General features: G+C 40.2%; 1 protein-coding gene across 2 annotated transcripts in view; it reads left to right on the top strand.

Moving 5' to 3' along the window:
- The first annotated feature begins 586 nt into the window (after positions 1–586).
- The window catches only part of rap1gapb (RAP1 GTPase activating protein b), a 95,469-nt gene continuing 78,256 nt past the window's right edge, over positions 587–17,799 (top strand). For both annotated transcript variants that reach the window (XM_083893086.1, XM_083893085.1), the window contains exons 1-2: positions 587–642; positions 13,710–13,747. In XM_083893086.1, the coding sequence (XP_083749212.1) occupies positions 622–642; positions 13,710–13,747 (59 nt within the window). In that variant the 5' untranslated portion in view covers positions 587–621. The remainder of the gene's footprint in view (positions 643–13,709; positions 13,748–17,799) is intronic.

Here is a 17,799-nt window from a genome sequence, read left to right as displayed (position 1 = left end):
CCAACAGCTCAACAGTTTTTTTTATTTCCTACACTGGTTGCAAGGGAGTGATGCTTTTCTGACGCCCCAATCAGCTGACTGTCGTGGGTCTAGCTCCACCCGTACTGTGCCATTACTCCGGTAGCCCCAAGGGTACTGATAAGTGGAACGTTGGGACCAGTTATTTTGGTGATATTCCTAATATATATACAGTATATAATATAAAATTACCATACCGAATCAAACCTAAGCAAACCATTCCACTCGGTAGAAACTCATAATAAAGGGAGAAGCTGAAAGAAGAATTATGGCCACGGTTAAAATCTTGTGAATGTGAGCGAATGATTGTTTTGTCTCTTTATGTTGGCCCTGCAATGTACTGGCGACTGTGGTATCTACAGCAGCAGATGTTTGTTTTTAAAGGCTTTTGGTTGTGGAAAATCCTGCCATATTTGTCTCTGAGCAAGGCACTGTCCGATTGCTCTGAGACAGAAATAGTTCCAGTACTTATTTTAGATATTGTCACGTTGCCCATTCGGCAATTCGAGTAGACTGATGTTAATGTAACAGGCCAGCAGCTTATGTGTCCCAGTGAGATATAAGTACACTGAAGAGACCAGTGAGTGTTTTGCAAGTTTCTACATGGAAAAGGCCATTTTAAAGGTGAGGTAAAAGCAGCAAACATGGAGCTGTAGATGCACGTGTATAGCTTTTATTAGATGAGCCGTTTGTTATATGGTCAAAATGTGTTTTTTTTTCCTTGTGTCCATGCTGCCTCGGTGCTTCGAGCTTGTGCAGCAGGTGTTTCAGGGGTGTTTGCACGGCACAGTCGGTGTTGACCATCAGTGTGTCACTATCTTACACAACCACACTTCAAAAAACACGAACTCTCACTTTGCCAAATAGCAGTGAATTATTTAACTCATGCAACCACAAAGTCTCGATCAAATAACACTGAAGCTAATCTATCATTTATGGTCTGGTTTTGATTCCTTGGAGAGGAAGGCTACCTTTTTTTATTTTGTTGTAGTTGAAGGACATGTTCCATCCGTCCATCCTTTGTAGTTATGGGGAAACCTGGAGCCAATCAAACATTCATATTCAGTATATACAGGAAAAATATATGTGACACAAACCAATGTTGGGCACAGAGTTTATTAAAATAAATGATCATAACACCAATTAAAGGGGAAATTGTATTATCACCATTGCATATATTTACATGCACACTCTCCCGTTTATTGTCCTGTACATATATAAGCGTTATTTTACATTCTCAGGTTGACTCGTGCTACAATAGCCATCCATTTCTACAAAGAATTGAAAGATGAAAGAGTTGGTTTGCCCATGATCCTTAGATGAAAGACATGTGAAAGGGGGAAAAAAGTATAACAATAGTCAATTTCTGTAAATTTCATGCTTTTAACCCCCTCGCCTCCTCGTCTTCTTTTGTATCTGCCCATATTTACTGTACTGCGTTTGCTTTATGACGGACGATAGCGAGACAATGCTCTGTTTATCTTACAGTGCAAATGAAGTGAATGAGTTCTCCCCCCCCATTGATTTCTCCAGCTGCTTTTACCCCAAGAGGAATCAATGCTCTTGTTGAACTGCAGAAAATCCATCGCTTCACCACACGAAGACTGTGAACTGGACAGATTTACCGGCACGTTTATTGCGTCTCGTAAAACGTCCTGTCCTCTTCAGGAAAAAAAAATGAAACAAAAACATCAAAAGCAGTTGTGCTGCTTCACCCATGAGCTCTGCACGGCCTCCACTTCATATTTTATGTTGTCGGTGGGACAGTTTGAATCAGGCTAGAGCTGCATCAATCTGGATCATCTTGCAACCAAATAGCCCCTGCGGGCATGGGCCAGTGTTTTGGTGCCTCTGGTGTAGACAGCAGATGTCTGGGGCTAAGAGTTCCGCTTTCTGTGGTCTCCTTTAGTCTGTCTAGCAATAATTTGTGACGCGATAATTAAGTTGTAGCTGTTAGATGGCGTCTATAACGTCACTAAAACGTTTTTTAGGGCAAATCTCTATGACCGGCTTTCAGCGTATACTGTAAATGCAGATCATTTGAAGAGTTGAAAGCCTCTTTTTCTCTTCAATTTCGACAACTCAAACCTGATTAGTCGAACAAAAACCTACAGCTTCTACATATTCACATATACACGGACGTTTATAGCAATTAGAGGTTCACCTAAGGAGCCAGACGATCGAGGGATCCTACTAATTTGTTGGCGACACAAGTCGGGGATGCTTCCTCATCTTTGACCCTTTTATACGCAAGAAATAAGGCTTTAGATGCACATTAAATATGAGCCGATAAATGGAATAATGGCAAGCTTTGGAAAAAAATAATGACGACTATGCATATCTTATATATTACAACACTTTCCTCGAGTTGAACTGATATTCTCTCAGATGAAAAATGCCACTCCTTGCAGTTTCTTGATGGTGATGCACAGTATATCTGGGAAATAGCGGCGCTCTGAGCTTAAATAAACAGAAAGCGTGCTTGGTACTATGTGGTGTTACCAGTAATCCCATGTCAGGTAACGGCTTTACTGAGAAGCACAAAACAAGTCCAATCATCCCTTCTTCCAATAATAGTAAGGCTTTTTTGTTGTCTGTATTCATAATGAATGCTTACAAAACAGAGCTTCCCTCTCCCAGAGACTGGTCTCTGGCAAGTGTCTTTGAAAAGGACACTTTTGATGATTTGTTCTCTGATTACTTTCGCCGATGTACTTTATGAGAACATGGAATCTATCATCCTTGAGGTATCAGCGGCCTGGCATAGACGGAGCGGGTTATCGAAAAAAAAATCCATTCACTTTCATTAGATTCTTGTTTGCTGGGAAAATTATACAGCACATCATAACGTCGTCACATTTTTCTGTGGTTTCGAAAAGAGAAAAAAAACAAAATCTCCCCCGTCGTCACATTCTCAGCCAGAAAATGATTTGATATAAGGCTTCATTGTGATTCACGGGCAGCTGACTCGACTCCTCCTTAAGCAGCAAAAGCCTCAGCGCCCGGAGAAAACACCTGATTTCATTTTACGAGAGACATCGCAGAGGGGGGAGAAGGCTCTAAGCAGCCAAAATGGGCATTTGTAAAACGAGCTGTAGCAATTCATTATTTTAATAGCTACGGCACTGGAAACATGAGTGAGCACAATAAACCAGAGAAAGACGGTGACAGGGCGAGCTGCTTTGAATCCGGGAAGTATTAAATCAGTTCTTACAGTTACGGGAATCAATATGTTTCTGTCTACTATGTTTGCAGACATCAGCAAGCTCCAGCGACGTTGATACGATTATTATTTTTTTTTGCTTATTTTAAAGGTGCCATATGTAAGAATGTGGCCAAAAACGGTTACTACATATAAATTCAAAATACGGAGGTCTTTTAGGCTCTACTGACTGCAATGATTAGGAGACGGCGGTAGGTGGCGCCACATACCAAAACATAATTTCAAAACCTAAACATGATTTGCAGTCTGCAAAATATTTTTTTTAATGCAAATATTGTGGCTGTACTGTTGTTGTTGGTGAGTTCAGTTTGTTATATGAACATTATTCCTGAGTCTCTGTGACATATGAGGAGGATTTTATGGCCAGTTGCTTTAGATTTATTACATAATGCACCTTTAACCATAAAAGGGTCAGAAAATGTAAATTCTTCCAGAATAAGTATCAATGTCTGGCAGTTATTTACAAGAAAAATGTTGTTAATGTTGCTGTTTCATGGTAATGAATGCAGTCATCTATTTACTATTGTATTTGGATTTTATGCCTGGGAACTGTTCAACCAACTTGCCCGTTGCCCGGGATAAGGTTTTCTGAAATTGAAACTATATTTAAATACACACTTGTTTGCCATTTGCTATATACTTGACTTCATTCATAATAATGAAGTCTGTGGGGGTCAGTTTACTGGAAATTATTTTGCAGCTGCTTCACATACACATACACTGGTGAAAATACAGTGTGTAGATGCCTGCAAACGCTCACTCTGTCTTGCAGCTCTTGGTTGCAATTTACATAATTCTCCTCTGAAATATCTTTCATTGGATCACAGATAATTTTTTAGTGAGATGCAAATTCGCGCGCAGCACAAAATATTTATGAGCTCCAAGAAACAGCAGCTCCGGGTTTTGAACTCCAGGGTGATGTTACATTAAAAAGCTTAAATCAATGTTGTCTTCTGGAACAGTTGGGTGTGACACGAGAGAGAATGACAAAATGTGTTTGGAAATTGTGATAATGGTGCGCTCTTTTACCTCTCCAACATTTCCCTGCGTCATCGTGTTTATCACAGTTTAAAATGTGCGTCATACATCTAAACTGGTTATGAAACGCTGGGCCCCAGCGCTTCTTTAAAAAAAACAAAAAAAACAACAACCCACAAATACTAAAAGCCTCGGGTTCTGTGCCGGTGACACATTCTTTATGGTGTTTATTTTTAAACTCTGTAAGATCCACATGCATGCTGGAACGAGGCAGTGCACACGAGACCATTAAATGACGTTCATAATGACCGATTTTTATCTCACAAACTACAGCATGACAATGGGCTCCTAAAATAGAAGTAAAATGCGTGCGTCATGGTTTACATATATACATATGTTTTACAATAGACAACCGGGACATTCGATGTGCAGAGGTGCTGCTTGCAACGAGCTGAAAGCTTACGGTGAACAAAGAACCCAAGGTAGTTCTTTTGCAGTTGTCCAGTGTCCTTGTACGCCTATTTCTGGTCTCCAGCACTCGTCAGGGAAATGTCTGTGTAGCTACTGAGCACTCCGTCTTATTCCCAGGTCAGGTGTTGACTTTGCATGTCTGCTGTTTTAGTGCTGGTTAGGTGTTACAACAGTTCATGCAGCTGCCTGTGCTGCAGGACGCAGGAGAGGAGGGTGAAGATAAGAGCTATAATTGCGCTTTTTACGTAAATGTTGACAGAGAGGTTAGCATAAAGGTACGGTGTGTCATATTGAGCGTTGAACATGTATTGGTGATTGTTGCATTGTTCAACCAAACAGCCCTCACCTCACACTTCAAGTGTATTGAAGAACCTATATAGTAACCTTCTGTTAGCATTAAAACATGTTTAGTTTGTCCACTGTGGGCCAAAATGGCGGCCTTTGTAGAGCTTTTAATGGTAAATTCCACTTCTTTTGTCTCAGAGCCACAGCTGCCCAACACCCCTTTCCTAACACAAGTTATCAGGTCCTTTTGTGTATTCAAATTAGGATGTCTAGACTCAACTTACACCCAACTACAACATCTGGAGGATACCTCTGTGGGAGTCGGCCGTAGACAAAGGTGTGTGAAAGCACGGCCTGGAGGGGCAGACCCCTTCCCAGACAAAGAGATCTGAAAGGGATGTTCCCCAGGTATAAATGTTTAGGTCTGGCCATGCTCTGGGTCTTTCTTCAGCTATGACCACTCGTGTGTATATTTACCTTTTCTTTGCAAAGAAAATAAAACCTTTTCGGCTGGCAGAAGTCTCTATTTCATTCTGTACCAGCAGCAGCAGCAGAGAATTTCCACTACAAGCTAACTCCTGATATAAATATAAAAAGCTCATTATGGGATCCACACACTGGATCTTTAAGTGTGATGAAGATTGTGTATCTATAATACGTTTTACTGACTATTCTTTACACGCCTGTCTCTTGTTGACAAGAAAACACGACTACTGAAGCTTTGATTTATTGCCTGGTAGATGCGCTCCTTGCTGAGAGCTGTGCTGTGGCCACTTAGGCAGGATCTCTTAAGTGAAATCCTTTGCAGCTTTAAACAAAAAGCAGTCTCTCGTGCTGTATTTTATATTTATATAGCGGGGACGATTGATGACTCTGGAACTGTTGGAAAGGTCAGGAGGCAGGAATGAGTTTACTGATGAGCGCCATCATGCACTCTGGGGCTGATGTGCAATGCCAGTCGCGCATTCCCCCTCCATTACTTGTATGAGCACGAGGACCTTGGTTCGGCACCTCTGTAATGACGCGGTGTAATGAAAGCCACCTCTGACTCTTGACGAGATACATATTCACAACACGGGAAACACAAAGAAAAGCTTGAGCTTACCTGTTACAGCGGCCAGTGTCATTATTCATCATTTAAACTTCATCATGTGCATGTAGATTAATTTATGTGCAGGGTAAAACATTTATGATTGATCTTGTTGTCCTGATTTAAAACCTCAGAATAGGTGATCCAACTTTTTCCTGCTTTGGTCAGTGTTGCCAGATTGGGCTACTTTTGTCTTTTACGTCAGGCGGGAAAAAAATACACTGGGTGGGCGAAAAAATGTTGGGATGCTTTTGTCCACATTTGGCAAGTTTTTGTAGTTCTCTTACAGGTCATTTGTGATGTAAATAATGAAATTTATTAGGCCTACATGACTTAAAAGTGCACCTTTTTAAGTGCAGCTGACATTATTACTAATGGCTCTAGGATGCCAGAGGTTCATTTTGAAATTTGTGTAGCCTATGGTTGACTTACTTACTGCCCTCTTGTTGGTTGCAATTTGTAAAAACAAGGTTTACACAGGTAACTGGCAACTTCAGGGTCTGTTTTTTATTGGATTGGGGTGGAAATTGTCAATCTGATCTGGCAACACTGGCTTTGGTAATACCCATACACGTATACAGATGTTTCTGATAAGGTGTTACAAGAAGCTTACAATTAACTAGTCATTTCCCCCTAAATGGGAAAGTAGAGCAATAAAGAGTCTTAAAAAAAAGGGCTCACGCATTTAACACAAGGCAATGTCACGTCATCAGAGACACCGGAAATCACAGAAGTCATTCAACAGCACTTGTGGAAAGGTCACAACAGGAAAAACAACAAGTTGTTACTTTTCAGGCAGCACAAAATGGACTTTGTGACATTTCCGGCTAAGAGTGGTTTACCCTACATCCTCAAGTCTGATTGGAGTTGTTTTTGTTTTTATGTCAAGGGGGGACACAGGAGCTGCTGGTCTGCTGCTGCTTTGTTTGACATGTTTATGTCACCTATAGGTAAATAGGAACAAAGTATTTCAAATACTGAAGTCAACACTTTTAAAGTTACTGATGGAGGCAGCAGTGGTTCAACAACTCCTGTGAGCTGTGGTGTAAAATAACAGATTTTTCTCCATGGACCTCGGTGGAGAGGGAATGTCAAAGTATTTGGAAAAGGAAAAAGGCAAATCAATCTCAGTGAGGTGAAACACCTGGCTGCTTGGACACATCACAGCAGGTCCTGTCATGGTTATGAAGAGTGATGATTTGGTTTACTGTTCAGTTTTTTTCAGACCAAACCACCTCTGCTTTCCTCTGTGGAGAACATGTTTAAAGCATCCTCTATAATGAATGTGTTGGTGTTCCAACAGTCAGTCTTGTACCCCTCAAAAACACATACACAACTGCATGTGGAGCATTTATGACATTATCTCACCAGACTTTTGTCCCCCGCGATAAGAAATAATTTCAAGTCTGAAGATAAGGGAAAATGCCTGGAGACAGATATTTTATGGACAGTGCATCTGCTGGTGGAGCCTCTGCCAAAGCCATAGTAATGATGTGATTAATGGGCAGTTTTGAAAAGAAGCCAGTGGCGTAAATCTGAGTCCTCTCTTTATTTAAACCTCGGCCTGTCAGATGTGATAAAATGCTAGAATGGCTGCTGCATTCAGGCCAAGGCCATAATGGACGAGAGTTGCAGTGAGTGCGGTGGTGACGCAAGAGAAATGTAACATTGAAAGAGCTCGGATCTTACAAACCTGCAGGAGACATTTTATTCAAACCTCACGGTGATGACGGTGACCTGTTTGCTCTCGTTCTGCTGCACCCTCAAACATCTTGTCTCTGTCGCAGAAATCCAGACACATTTGTATGTAGGCGGTGAATCCAAAGAGCTCGGTTTTTCCTGTGCATCAGTTGTTGAAATATGCAGACGCTGTGCTTTTAGTGCAAATGTCATTCCTGCTTCTGAGCTTGTATCAGTTACATCATTAATCAGTAATTCTTTCATTTAACGTTTTTTTTTCAACTTTGAATCTCTTAAAGGATTTCAGATCTTGTCTGTACCCGGATACTTTTTAGGATATTTAACTCATACTCTGAGTATTCACACAAGCTGCTCCTTTACATCTACTACCATGTTAAACATGATTAGTCTCAGTATTGTTTGATACCAGTGGCAAAACTAATTGATCTGCTGCACTTCTCCCATGCATAATTAAAACCATCTCTTTGCCTGGTAGGGAAACGGTCTCGTCGACTGAAAGTCATGTGCCGTCCCACCCTTAGCAGTCCATCAATGCTGTCTGCAGGGCAGATTCATGAGCACAGCTCTTGTAGCAACAGTTAGACGTCTTTGTCTGGAAGAGATATAGAAAATTTGAAGGCTTTCTTCACCAAAAGCTTTTCTTTGCCAGAAGCAACTCAACAAATCACACACTGCGGCTGAGGATCCCTGCCATCCTAATTCTGCTTGAATCCATAGAATCCTTAGATTTTTTTTTTTTTTTTACTGCATTAGCCCCAGGACTTATAGCTATTGCTACATGCAACATTAGCTTTTATCAATTGAGGGTTGTGGGGGCGATTTGGAGCTAATAACAATGAGTGAGAGGCAGGATACATCCTGGACAGTTTACCAGCCAATCGCAGAGCCAACATGCAGAGACAAACAAACATCCACACTCACATTTGCACTTTTCACACACATTTAAACCATTCACACCACACTAACATTTACACAATTCACACACATTTATACCATTCACACTCACATTTACACCATTCACACACACATTTACACCATTCGCACTCACATTTACACCATCCGCACTCATATTTACACCATTCACACACACTTACACCATTCGCACTCACATTTACACCATTCACACACACATTTACACCATTCGCACACACATTTACACCATTCACACACATATTTACACCATCCGCACTCACATTTACACCATTCACACACACATTTACACCATTCACACACACATTTACAAACACATTTACTCCATCCACACTCACATTTACTCCATTCACACTCACATTTACACCATTCACACCACACTCACATTTACACCATTCACACACACATTTACACCATTCACACACACATTTACACCATTCACACACACATTTACACCATCCGCACTCACATTTACTCCATCCACACTCACATTTACACCATTCACACACACATTTACACCATTCACATACACATTTACACCATTCACACACACATTTACACCATCCGCACTCACATTTACACCATTCACACATGGCCAGTTTTGAGTCTATATTCAACCCAAATCTGCATGTCTTTGGAACGCTGGAGGAACACTGGGCAATTGAAAACTGTATCGCTGTGAGGCACTTGTGCTAACCACCATTGTACCGCCACTCCTTTAAGGTGTTTTCATTGAGAGTTGTGTTAAATAAGGCATTTTGTGATCATCAAATCAGTGAATATGTATTTACACACATTCCTATGAAGCGCAGGTGAGAAATCTGTTGAGATGATCCTTTAGGACGGTTTATTTAAAGTTTGTGTTTCAGCATCATGTGTTCCTCAAGGCATATGTGAGTAGCGGTAAGCTCTTATAAACAACACCTCAATTTGGTATAAAAAATATCACGATTTCAAAGTTTTTACGCAGAGACCATTGCAAAAAATGTAACTGTTAATTCATCTTTTCGGAAAAGTGACATTCATTTTAGGTCTTTGACCAGTGTGAAGTTTCCCATGACATGACGTTGCATGGCTACTGCTTGTTTTCCTTAATTACAGGCATATACAGTGTAAATGAAGGTTGGACAAAACGTGTGTATTTTGGTGATGCAATAATGAGTTTGTCGATGGAGTGAGTGTGACAAGACAGTGGTATATGTATGTTCTCTCTGTGTATCTCAGCTTCTTCCCATAGTCCAAAGACTATGCAGATTGGGTGTAGTTGAATTCGAGCTTGTGATTTTTCCACAGTGAACTCTTCCTCACTCCCACAGACAGCTGGGATTGACTCCAGCTTCCCCCATGACCCTCACAGGATCGGTGGTATAGATGATGGAGGGATTGATGGATGACTTTGATTAATATTTCTACCTAACTACAAATGAGAACTGCATTAATTGTGAATGTCACTCCTACTCGCTCCCTGTAAAACGTCCCTGTCACTTCCTTTGAATTATGGCTCCACAAAGCCCACAGTGTCCCTGACATCCTGTATTCAGCAAATGTGAACATTTGATTATGAAGTCTTTGTTTACTTCACTCATGTTCCAATGTTTTCATCTTCTACCTTCCGGCTACTTATTGTTTCTCCCTCTCATCCGCCAAATGCTTCAGTCCCCTGCAGCTCTCAGGGACATCTGCCCTTGCCAGCTACCATTTCAGCCTTATTTTACTTACTGTTTCAATTTGTCTTTGGGGACATGAGTCAAAGGCTTTGTATCAAAAACACATTAAAACTATACTCAACAAAAATATAAACGCAAAAACGTGAAATGGTGAACGAAAATAGAATGTCATGACATTTGCTCAGATTCTTGATGCATTTGTTTATGGAATGATTTGTTTTGCTCACTCCTATTGACTACAATCTCAGATTGAGTATTTCAACTCACAAGAGTCATGGAGCATGGCAGAGTGGTGGTCAATATGCGTGACCAGTACACAGACACTCCTTATGGTCTGGTCAATAAAAGGGCACAACAAAATGTGGACTTTTGTCACTTGTCAATATGCCACAGATGTCACAAATCATGAGGAAGCGTGCCATTGAGTGCTGGGTTGAGCGTTTACAGCTGTGGCAACACAACTGAATGACGCCGTATTCACCGGACATGTCACCTTTCAAACACCTTTGGGATGTTCTGGATAGGCGTGGTGTACCGCTCTGCGTGAGGGTAATGGTGGACACACCCGTTATTGAAGTTTGTGAACTTGGATCATCGACCCCAATTGTGTTCTTCCTGCCATTTGTTTTGAAATGGATCCTAATGCTCGCAAATTAAAGCCACTTTATTGATAAAGTTGTACTGTTATTTCTGTTTTGTCACATAACAATAACTACAAGTTTTTCTTTGTGCGTTTATATTTTTGTTGAGTGTATATAAAAGGCTTTGTTTTTTAGTACCGTGATAGACCTTGGGGATTGAGTCTCCTGACTGCTGTCTAGCTTCTCTCTGTGCCGATGGATTTCTGTGTGAGAGGGATAAAAGCTGCCTTCCCCAAAGGTTGAGTATGATTGGCACTTTGCAACAGCTTTTTCTTGCGGAAGCTGTAGCTTTTCTGTTGTTGTCGTGAGTGTAATAATGTTATGAGCAACATACCGTACCGAGCCTGCTTTCCAGTGCTTTCAACTGGCAGAAGTCGCTTTGCCAGATAGTGTTCTATAGTTGTGTAAAGCACAAGGCGAGCTCTTAAGAGCCTATTGTATTGTCCTTGTTTGACTCAAGGATGAATAGATTATATTTTGGTGGTCAAAGTTCACTTTTTACCATGTTGAGACTGATTTCTCACAAATAAATTTGGTTAAATGTTTACTTGGAGTCATAGATTAACAGCATAGATTTGGGAAGTAAAAGATAAAGGTCACTACAAGCTGATGTCTTGATGAATTTAATGGGAAAATCTCATTAGAGACATTTACTTGGAGCCTTTTTTGCGTGAAAGGTCAAACATTAAAGTGACATCACTTAAACTTGGCACAATTATTCACTCGGATACATGTTTTTTGGCCTCTTGAAATCAACAAGTGCATTTTCTTGAGGAGAACAAATGACTGTGACTGACGCTGCCTTGTTCAGCAGAGGCATACAATCACTGGGCAGTTATCGTTGTTTCCCAAACACTTGACTGCACTGCACAGTGTGCCACAGACTGAGTGATTTATCTTCCTGATGAATTCTTCACACTGTCGCACTTCGAAGAGCAATTTTTTACTCGCTGCATCAGTCACCGTGTTATGTGTAGAAAAGAAATTACAATAAATGTACTTTTTTTACTAATTTTTGCCAGTTGGCATGAATTGGCTTCATTGCGAATCCCGACACATCCGAGTGTGATTGATCCGCTTGTTTACGCAACAGTCGCACGCACGAACGCTGCTTAGACGGTTCACTCTTCATTCCAGAGAAGAATTAAAAAGTCCTCTTTTAGTGAAGATGGCCAGGTTTAGATTTTAAGATGTGGCATTGATTTCTTCTCATGTCACACTCGCAGGTTAAAATCCATACAACCGATCTATTTTCAGAGCTTGAGGAGGTGAGCGGCTGTGGAAACATGTACATTTATGCAGAGGTGCTGTAGAAAAGCAGAGCATTTCCTTCATTTGCACTTTTGAGGGCGGCTTGAATCGATAAAGATTGAGGTTTCCCCCAGAATCCTTCTCCGGCTGTGCATCTATGCATCATTTGACATTATTTTCTCCGTTTTTGTTCACATGATTTACATATAAATCATTTATTGTGCTTCCCCCGCTTGTGCACAGAGATGATTATCCCATTTTTCTTGTCGAGACATTGTGATTACATTTGCGGTTGACTCCGTTTATATTTATACATGATCCATTTTCCCCCATAGCTTAAAAGGTAAATTAAAATAAACCGGAATAGCAGATTAACTACAGCTCCTACTGTTAATTAGGATTAGTGCGTTCATGAGATCTATGATTGATTGGAGCAACAGCGATAACGGCTTTGCAGTGGGAAATGAGTGCGCGAGGAATTGCCTGTAGAAAACAGCGGCAGTTAATTATTTTATATCATATGAACCTTGAGATGTCGTGACGTGTTCTTCGCCACTTCATCATAAGACTCTTTCTGCGAGAATTAAAGCTGCTATTAAAATCATGGCTTTATTGACACAACGTGAAATGATTTAATTTTGGATTATCTTTATCTGCAAGGAAAAGCCAGAATTTTTTTATTTATTTCTGTGACTTCTGGACAAACAATTCACCAGTAGGATGGTAAATGTTGATTTAAGTAAAATCACAGTAATCATGATTGTTATTTTTTTGTCATAATCGAGCAGCCATGGGTTGCTATAATGCTATAATTCTGCACATTAAATACTGTGGTTTCAGAAAACTCATCAAGGATCAGCCGAATGTTTTTGAAATAAATATGTTGTTCGCATTTGTCTATTTGTTGCCTTTCTCTATTTCGGTAAATCCAATTTTGCAATGCGTATTGCCAGCCAATCTTATTGGCCCGCACACTTTTTTCAATTTGTTTATTCAAGCTTAAGGACTGAATTGTTATGGTGGCTTAGTGCTGGCATTAACCCTGCAGTTAAATTCCTGTCAGAGTTTCCATTAACCTACACAATAGCACCGCCCTGCTAATTTTCACGGCCCCACTTTAGTAATAATTGATATTCATGACGTGTGTGTGTCTCGCAGCTGCCAGTAAAAAAAATGCCATGTACATGGACTTGGCGGAGGTGGGTGGTTTAATCTGCTTGAGGGTGTGTGTCATATTTAAGTCAACAAATCAGTCCAATAACTTAGACGACTGCTGACGTGCTTTCAATGTGGCAAGATGTGATTCATACTGTATCAGACTGACAAGTGAATTGTTCTAAATTGGGTTGTTTCATTCAATAAATCTACTGTGTGATGGGAAAGTGTTGTCACCTGTGGCTTTATGTAATTTCTTTGACAATAATGGATTTATATTCTTTCTTTCTATTTTGCAGGGGCAAGTAACAAGAGGATCACACGTCCCTTCTTACAGGTAGGCCAGCGGTCATTTTTATTTTTACCCATCATGACATTTCACTGACAACAAAAGTGAGAACAGACACACCACACTTAGATATTGTCACCTACCCAGTGGGAAATTGAATAAAAAAAAAAAAAACCCACATTGTGTTGTTGCTGCCCTGTGAATGTCAAGGTGCCATGTGGTGGTGGGACTGCTCCAGGTCACGTCCTGTGTTGTCTGAGGCCGCGACGGGTATTCAGTCCGATTACACAAGAGTCAGCGACAGACGCAGAGAGCAGTGTGCTGCCTTTAAACCCTGCTGTTTTAATAGAGACTATGTCTCAGTACTGAATTTACTGATACTTATAGAGGCTTTATCGCTCAGTCTTATAATTACAGACAATTCAGTGGAAAATTAGAGGGAAAATGCTGTAATCCATCACCCACTGACGTTATCGTTATATATGAAGGGTTTTCTCAACATTTTTTTCTCATTTCTGTATGAATTTTATTGTCGATTTCACTGGACCACTATTTTTTAAAGCTTCTATAAACAGTATTTTTTTGCTTAGTTTACTAATGAGAAACATCAATAATTAAAAGCAAGAACAAAGATTTCTGTTACAAGACTGTCGATAAGGTGAACCTGAAAGTGAAAGTCAACTTTAATTGAGCTTTTTGTTCAGGGATTTGACCAAAATGACCCGTAGATACATTTCAGTTGGAGGACAGGTTGATTGGTTCTTATCAGCTGCGACTCATCGATCGGCTATGAACAAAAAGCTGATAAGAATAAGAAGAATCAATCAACCTGTTCTCCAACTGAAATGGGACTACGGGTCATATTGGCCAACCCCTGAATACAACCCATAGTTTTTAGATTACGACTCTGAAAGTAAGTTAGCGTACCGGTATTTTTAATATTTTTTTTAATAAAGTGTTATTTACAAAGGTAAGCAAGTTACAGACAATGGGGAAAAAAATGAGCATGTCACTTGGTATCGTGTGTAAAAGTCTAACAGGGGAGTCGAACCCATGTCAAGTGCACTAAAATACACTAAGCCAACTACCGGTGGAAACCTCATCATCTCGATAAATCGTGTAATCGTTTGGTCCATAAAATGTCAGAAAATTGTTGATCAGTGTTTGGAAATGACAGTGTTCTCAAATGTCTCGTTTTTGTCCACATACCAAAATTATTCAGTTTTAATGATTTCTCTGTTATGTGGAGCAAAAACAATCAGAAATCTTGCTTTATTAATGAAAAAAGCTACATACCGATGAATCGATTATCAAAATAGTTGAGGATTCATTTAGCGATCGATTAATAATCGAGTAATTGTTTCAGCTCTAGATTGCTGTCATCTAGACTACCACTAGGGGCACTAGGAGCAAACCTATGGGTCGTAATTCCTGCATAGGACCCATAGTTGTTGGAGGAAAGTCTCGAACCAATCAGGAAATGAATGCGGGTAACTGTGTCATCGTTTCCAAAGATCACTGAAGTAGCGCTGGAGTTTTCAGACTATAACAGAGCTCGCAGCGTTTCAAAACTTCTCATGAGGACATAATGTGGATGACAACCCATAATGGAAATGTTTGGATGCAGCTTTAGGTGTGTGTATACGGGCATATAATCCATAATTCTTTGGATTGTGGCCTTATGAAACATGTTTTATCCTCGTAAATCCTTGTAAGCCAACAAGCTCATTTCAGTGCTAGTGTTTGGAAAATAATCTGAGTAAGGTGAAACTGTAAAGGTCAGAGGAGGCATACAACAACTGAGTGATGCATGTTGTTCCATCTGTATTGCACAAACCTGAAATTGAATGTCACATGAAGACAACAATTGTCTTAACCTCAGTTTTTTCAATTCAGTCTGCAAACAGGAAACTAAGGACTTAAAACGTTCCACAATATCTCCAGCCCTACATCTGAGTGCCTCTTATCACTGTGTTATCGATATGGTCGTGGTAGAGCAGCCACTTCAGTAAACATGCAAGCAATCTGTATCGGTTGCCTGTGTACTTAAGGTTAAATAATTCATGACTTGGCTGACTGTCAAGTCATGAGTGCAAAACATGTGTGTCATGTTGGAATATCTAGGCTGTGTTTACATTGGAGCGATGGTTTTATGTTTTTGTGCGATGTGCAACAAGGTGGAGACCAGCTGAACATAGGGTTATTATAAATAATGTCTGATGTGGGAAAATGCAGCTGAATATTAAATGAGACTTTTCCTGCTGCAGAATATTTATGGCTCTCTAATACACCATTCATGAACCTTCACTACACACTAAGAATTATATAACAATATGATCAATAAATGTATAAATCGAAAATCACTCCGTTCCGTTTTCATGTATCATTAATTTACACTTATGTGACTATATCTCCTTTTTGTGGAGACCATTTCTTGTGCCTCCTCCTGTTTTGTTTTGACAGTTATTTCTGACCGCAGCTGGGAGGAAGTGAAGTTTTCCACACCTTTGGCCAGGACACAGTGGTGTAGCACAGGGTCAAGCTTGTAGCACGGAATGACAGAGTAGCCTGTCAAGAAGGGTGTGATGCGTGTTTGAGGCTACATTTCAGGGTCACCTTCAGTGTTTGTAGTTTTTTTAGATACTCTCAACTGGCCACATGCGGCTTCATGCGGCAGAAGGAAAGGATCCTGGCTCACCGGTAAAAATAGGTCACAAGATATTCAACAGACAGTAAGAGCACGTGCGACGACATAACGCATTTGTGCGGGTGAAACGGTGCTTGTAAAAATGGCCACAAGACAAACAGAAGCAAAACTAAAACCTACAGCTGAATGAAACTTGACAATGCACTTACCCTCGATGTAGTGGAAACATTTGTTTACATGCGACTTGACCGAATTACTCTGGATGATCGGAAATATAGCGACAGAATGCACTGAACAAACAACATTGTTCTCTGTATGATAACTAACGCCGTTGCTATCTTAAGTGAATTAGCCACAGAATGTTCTTTTTTCCTCTTGTGTAGTCTGGTGGCGACTGAGTCATTGTGGCTGTGCTGATAAGATAAGTCTGTGTTTGACTTTCATCACCTGAATTTGTAATTGGTGGTGTTATCTTTATCGGGGTTTTAGTGCGGTTTTAATCCACACTTGAATTAAATTGTTGTTGTTGTTGTTGGAATAAACAAAATTCAATTAAATGTTATTTGTGTGGTGCCAAATCACAACATACACTATCTCAAGGCTCTGGTCATCGTAAGGCATTGGTTCTCAAAGTGCGGCCCACGGGCCAATGGCGGCCCGCAGAAACATTTCTGGCGGCCCGCAATGAATTACAGTTGATGGTTTTAATCCAGGAGCTACTTAGCTTGTTAAATGTTTATTGGTCATTACTGGATACAGACCAATAAGTGTAAACTGTACAACTGTATATTGGATGACATAGTGACACAGTATAGTATGATGTTTTTGTCAAATTTTGGTGTTTAAATTTTTTTCCAAAAAATTGTCACATTTTGGACGACATAGTACAGTACGTTTTTTATCAAATTTTGGACCAATTTTTTTTTTTTTTTTTTTGTCAAATTTTGGACGTCATAGTTATTACAAATGGGATTTCTTTCCGTTTTTTTTTCTTTGGCGGCCCTCAGTCCAATGTTGGGTTCCTAAATTGGCCCTCAGGTATTAAAACTTTGAGAACCCCTGTCGTAAGGCAAACATTACTAACTAATTACTAAGGAAGGAAGAAAGAGGAATAAATCTCTGTCAGAGCCAGACTCAAAGATGTGCAGCCATCTGCCTAGACTGGTTGGGGTGAAAGGAAAAATGGAGGAGAGGTGGGGGGACAGAAAGGGGGAGAGAAATGACAAAGGGAGTGAGGTAGACATAGAAGAAAGAGACCAGGAGTGGATATAACAGTTGTGCCAAGTTATAAGTTTAGACAGGACAGTTCTGAATCAGTGATGGCATGTTTATAGAACTACAATGTCATTTATACAAGCAACAGCAGAGTTAATTGTTAATTATACTGATACCAACTTTCATTATAGCATAATACTAATGGTGATGCTATGATGATAATAATAATTGCCTTGAA

The sequence above is a fragment of the Microchirus variegatus genome (assembly GCF_963457635.1).
Source record: "Microchirus variegatus genome assembly, chromosome: 7".
Classification (NCBI taxonomy): Eukaryota; Metazoa; Chordata; class Actinopteri; order Pleuronectiformes; family Soleidae; genus Microchirus; species Microchirus variegatus.
Note: the sequence above shows the minus strand (reverse complement) of the source record. Positions and strands in the feature narration are given on the sequence as shown.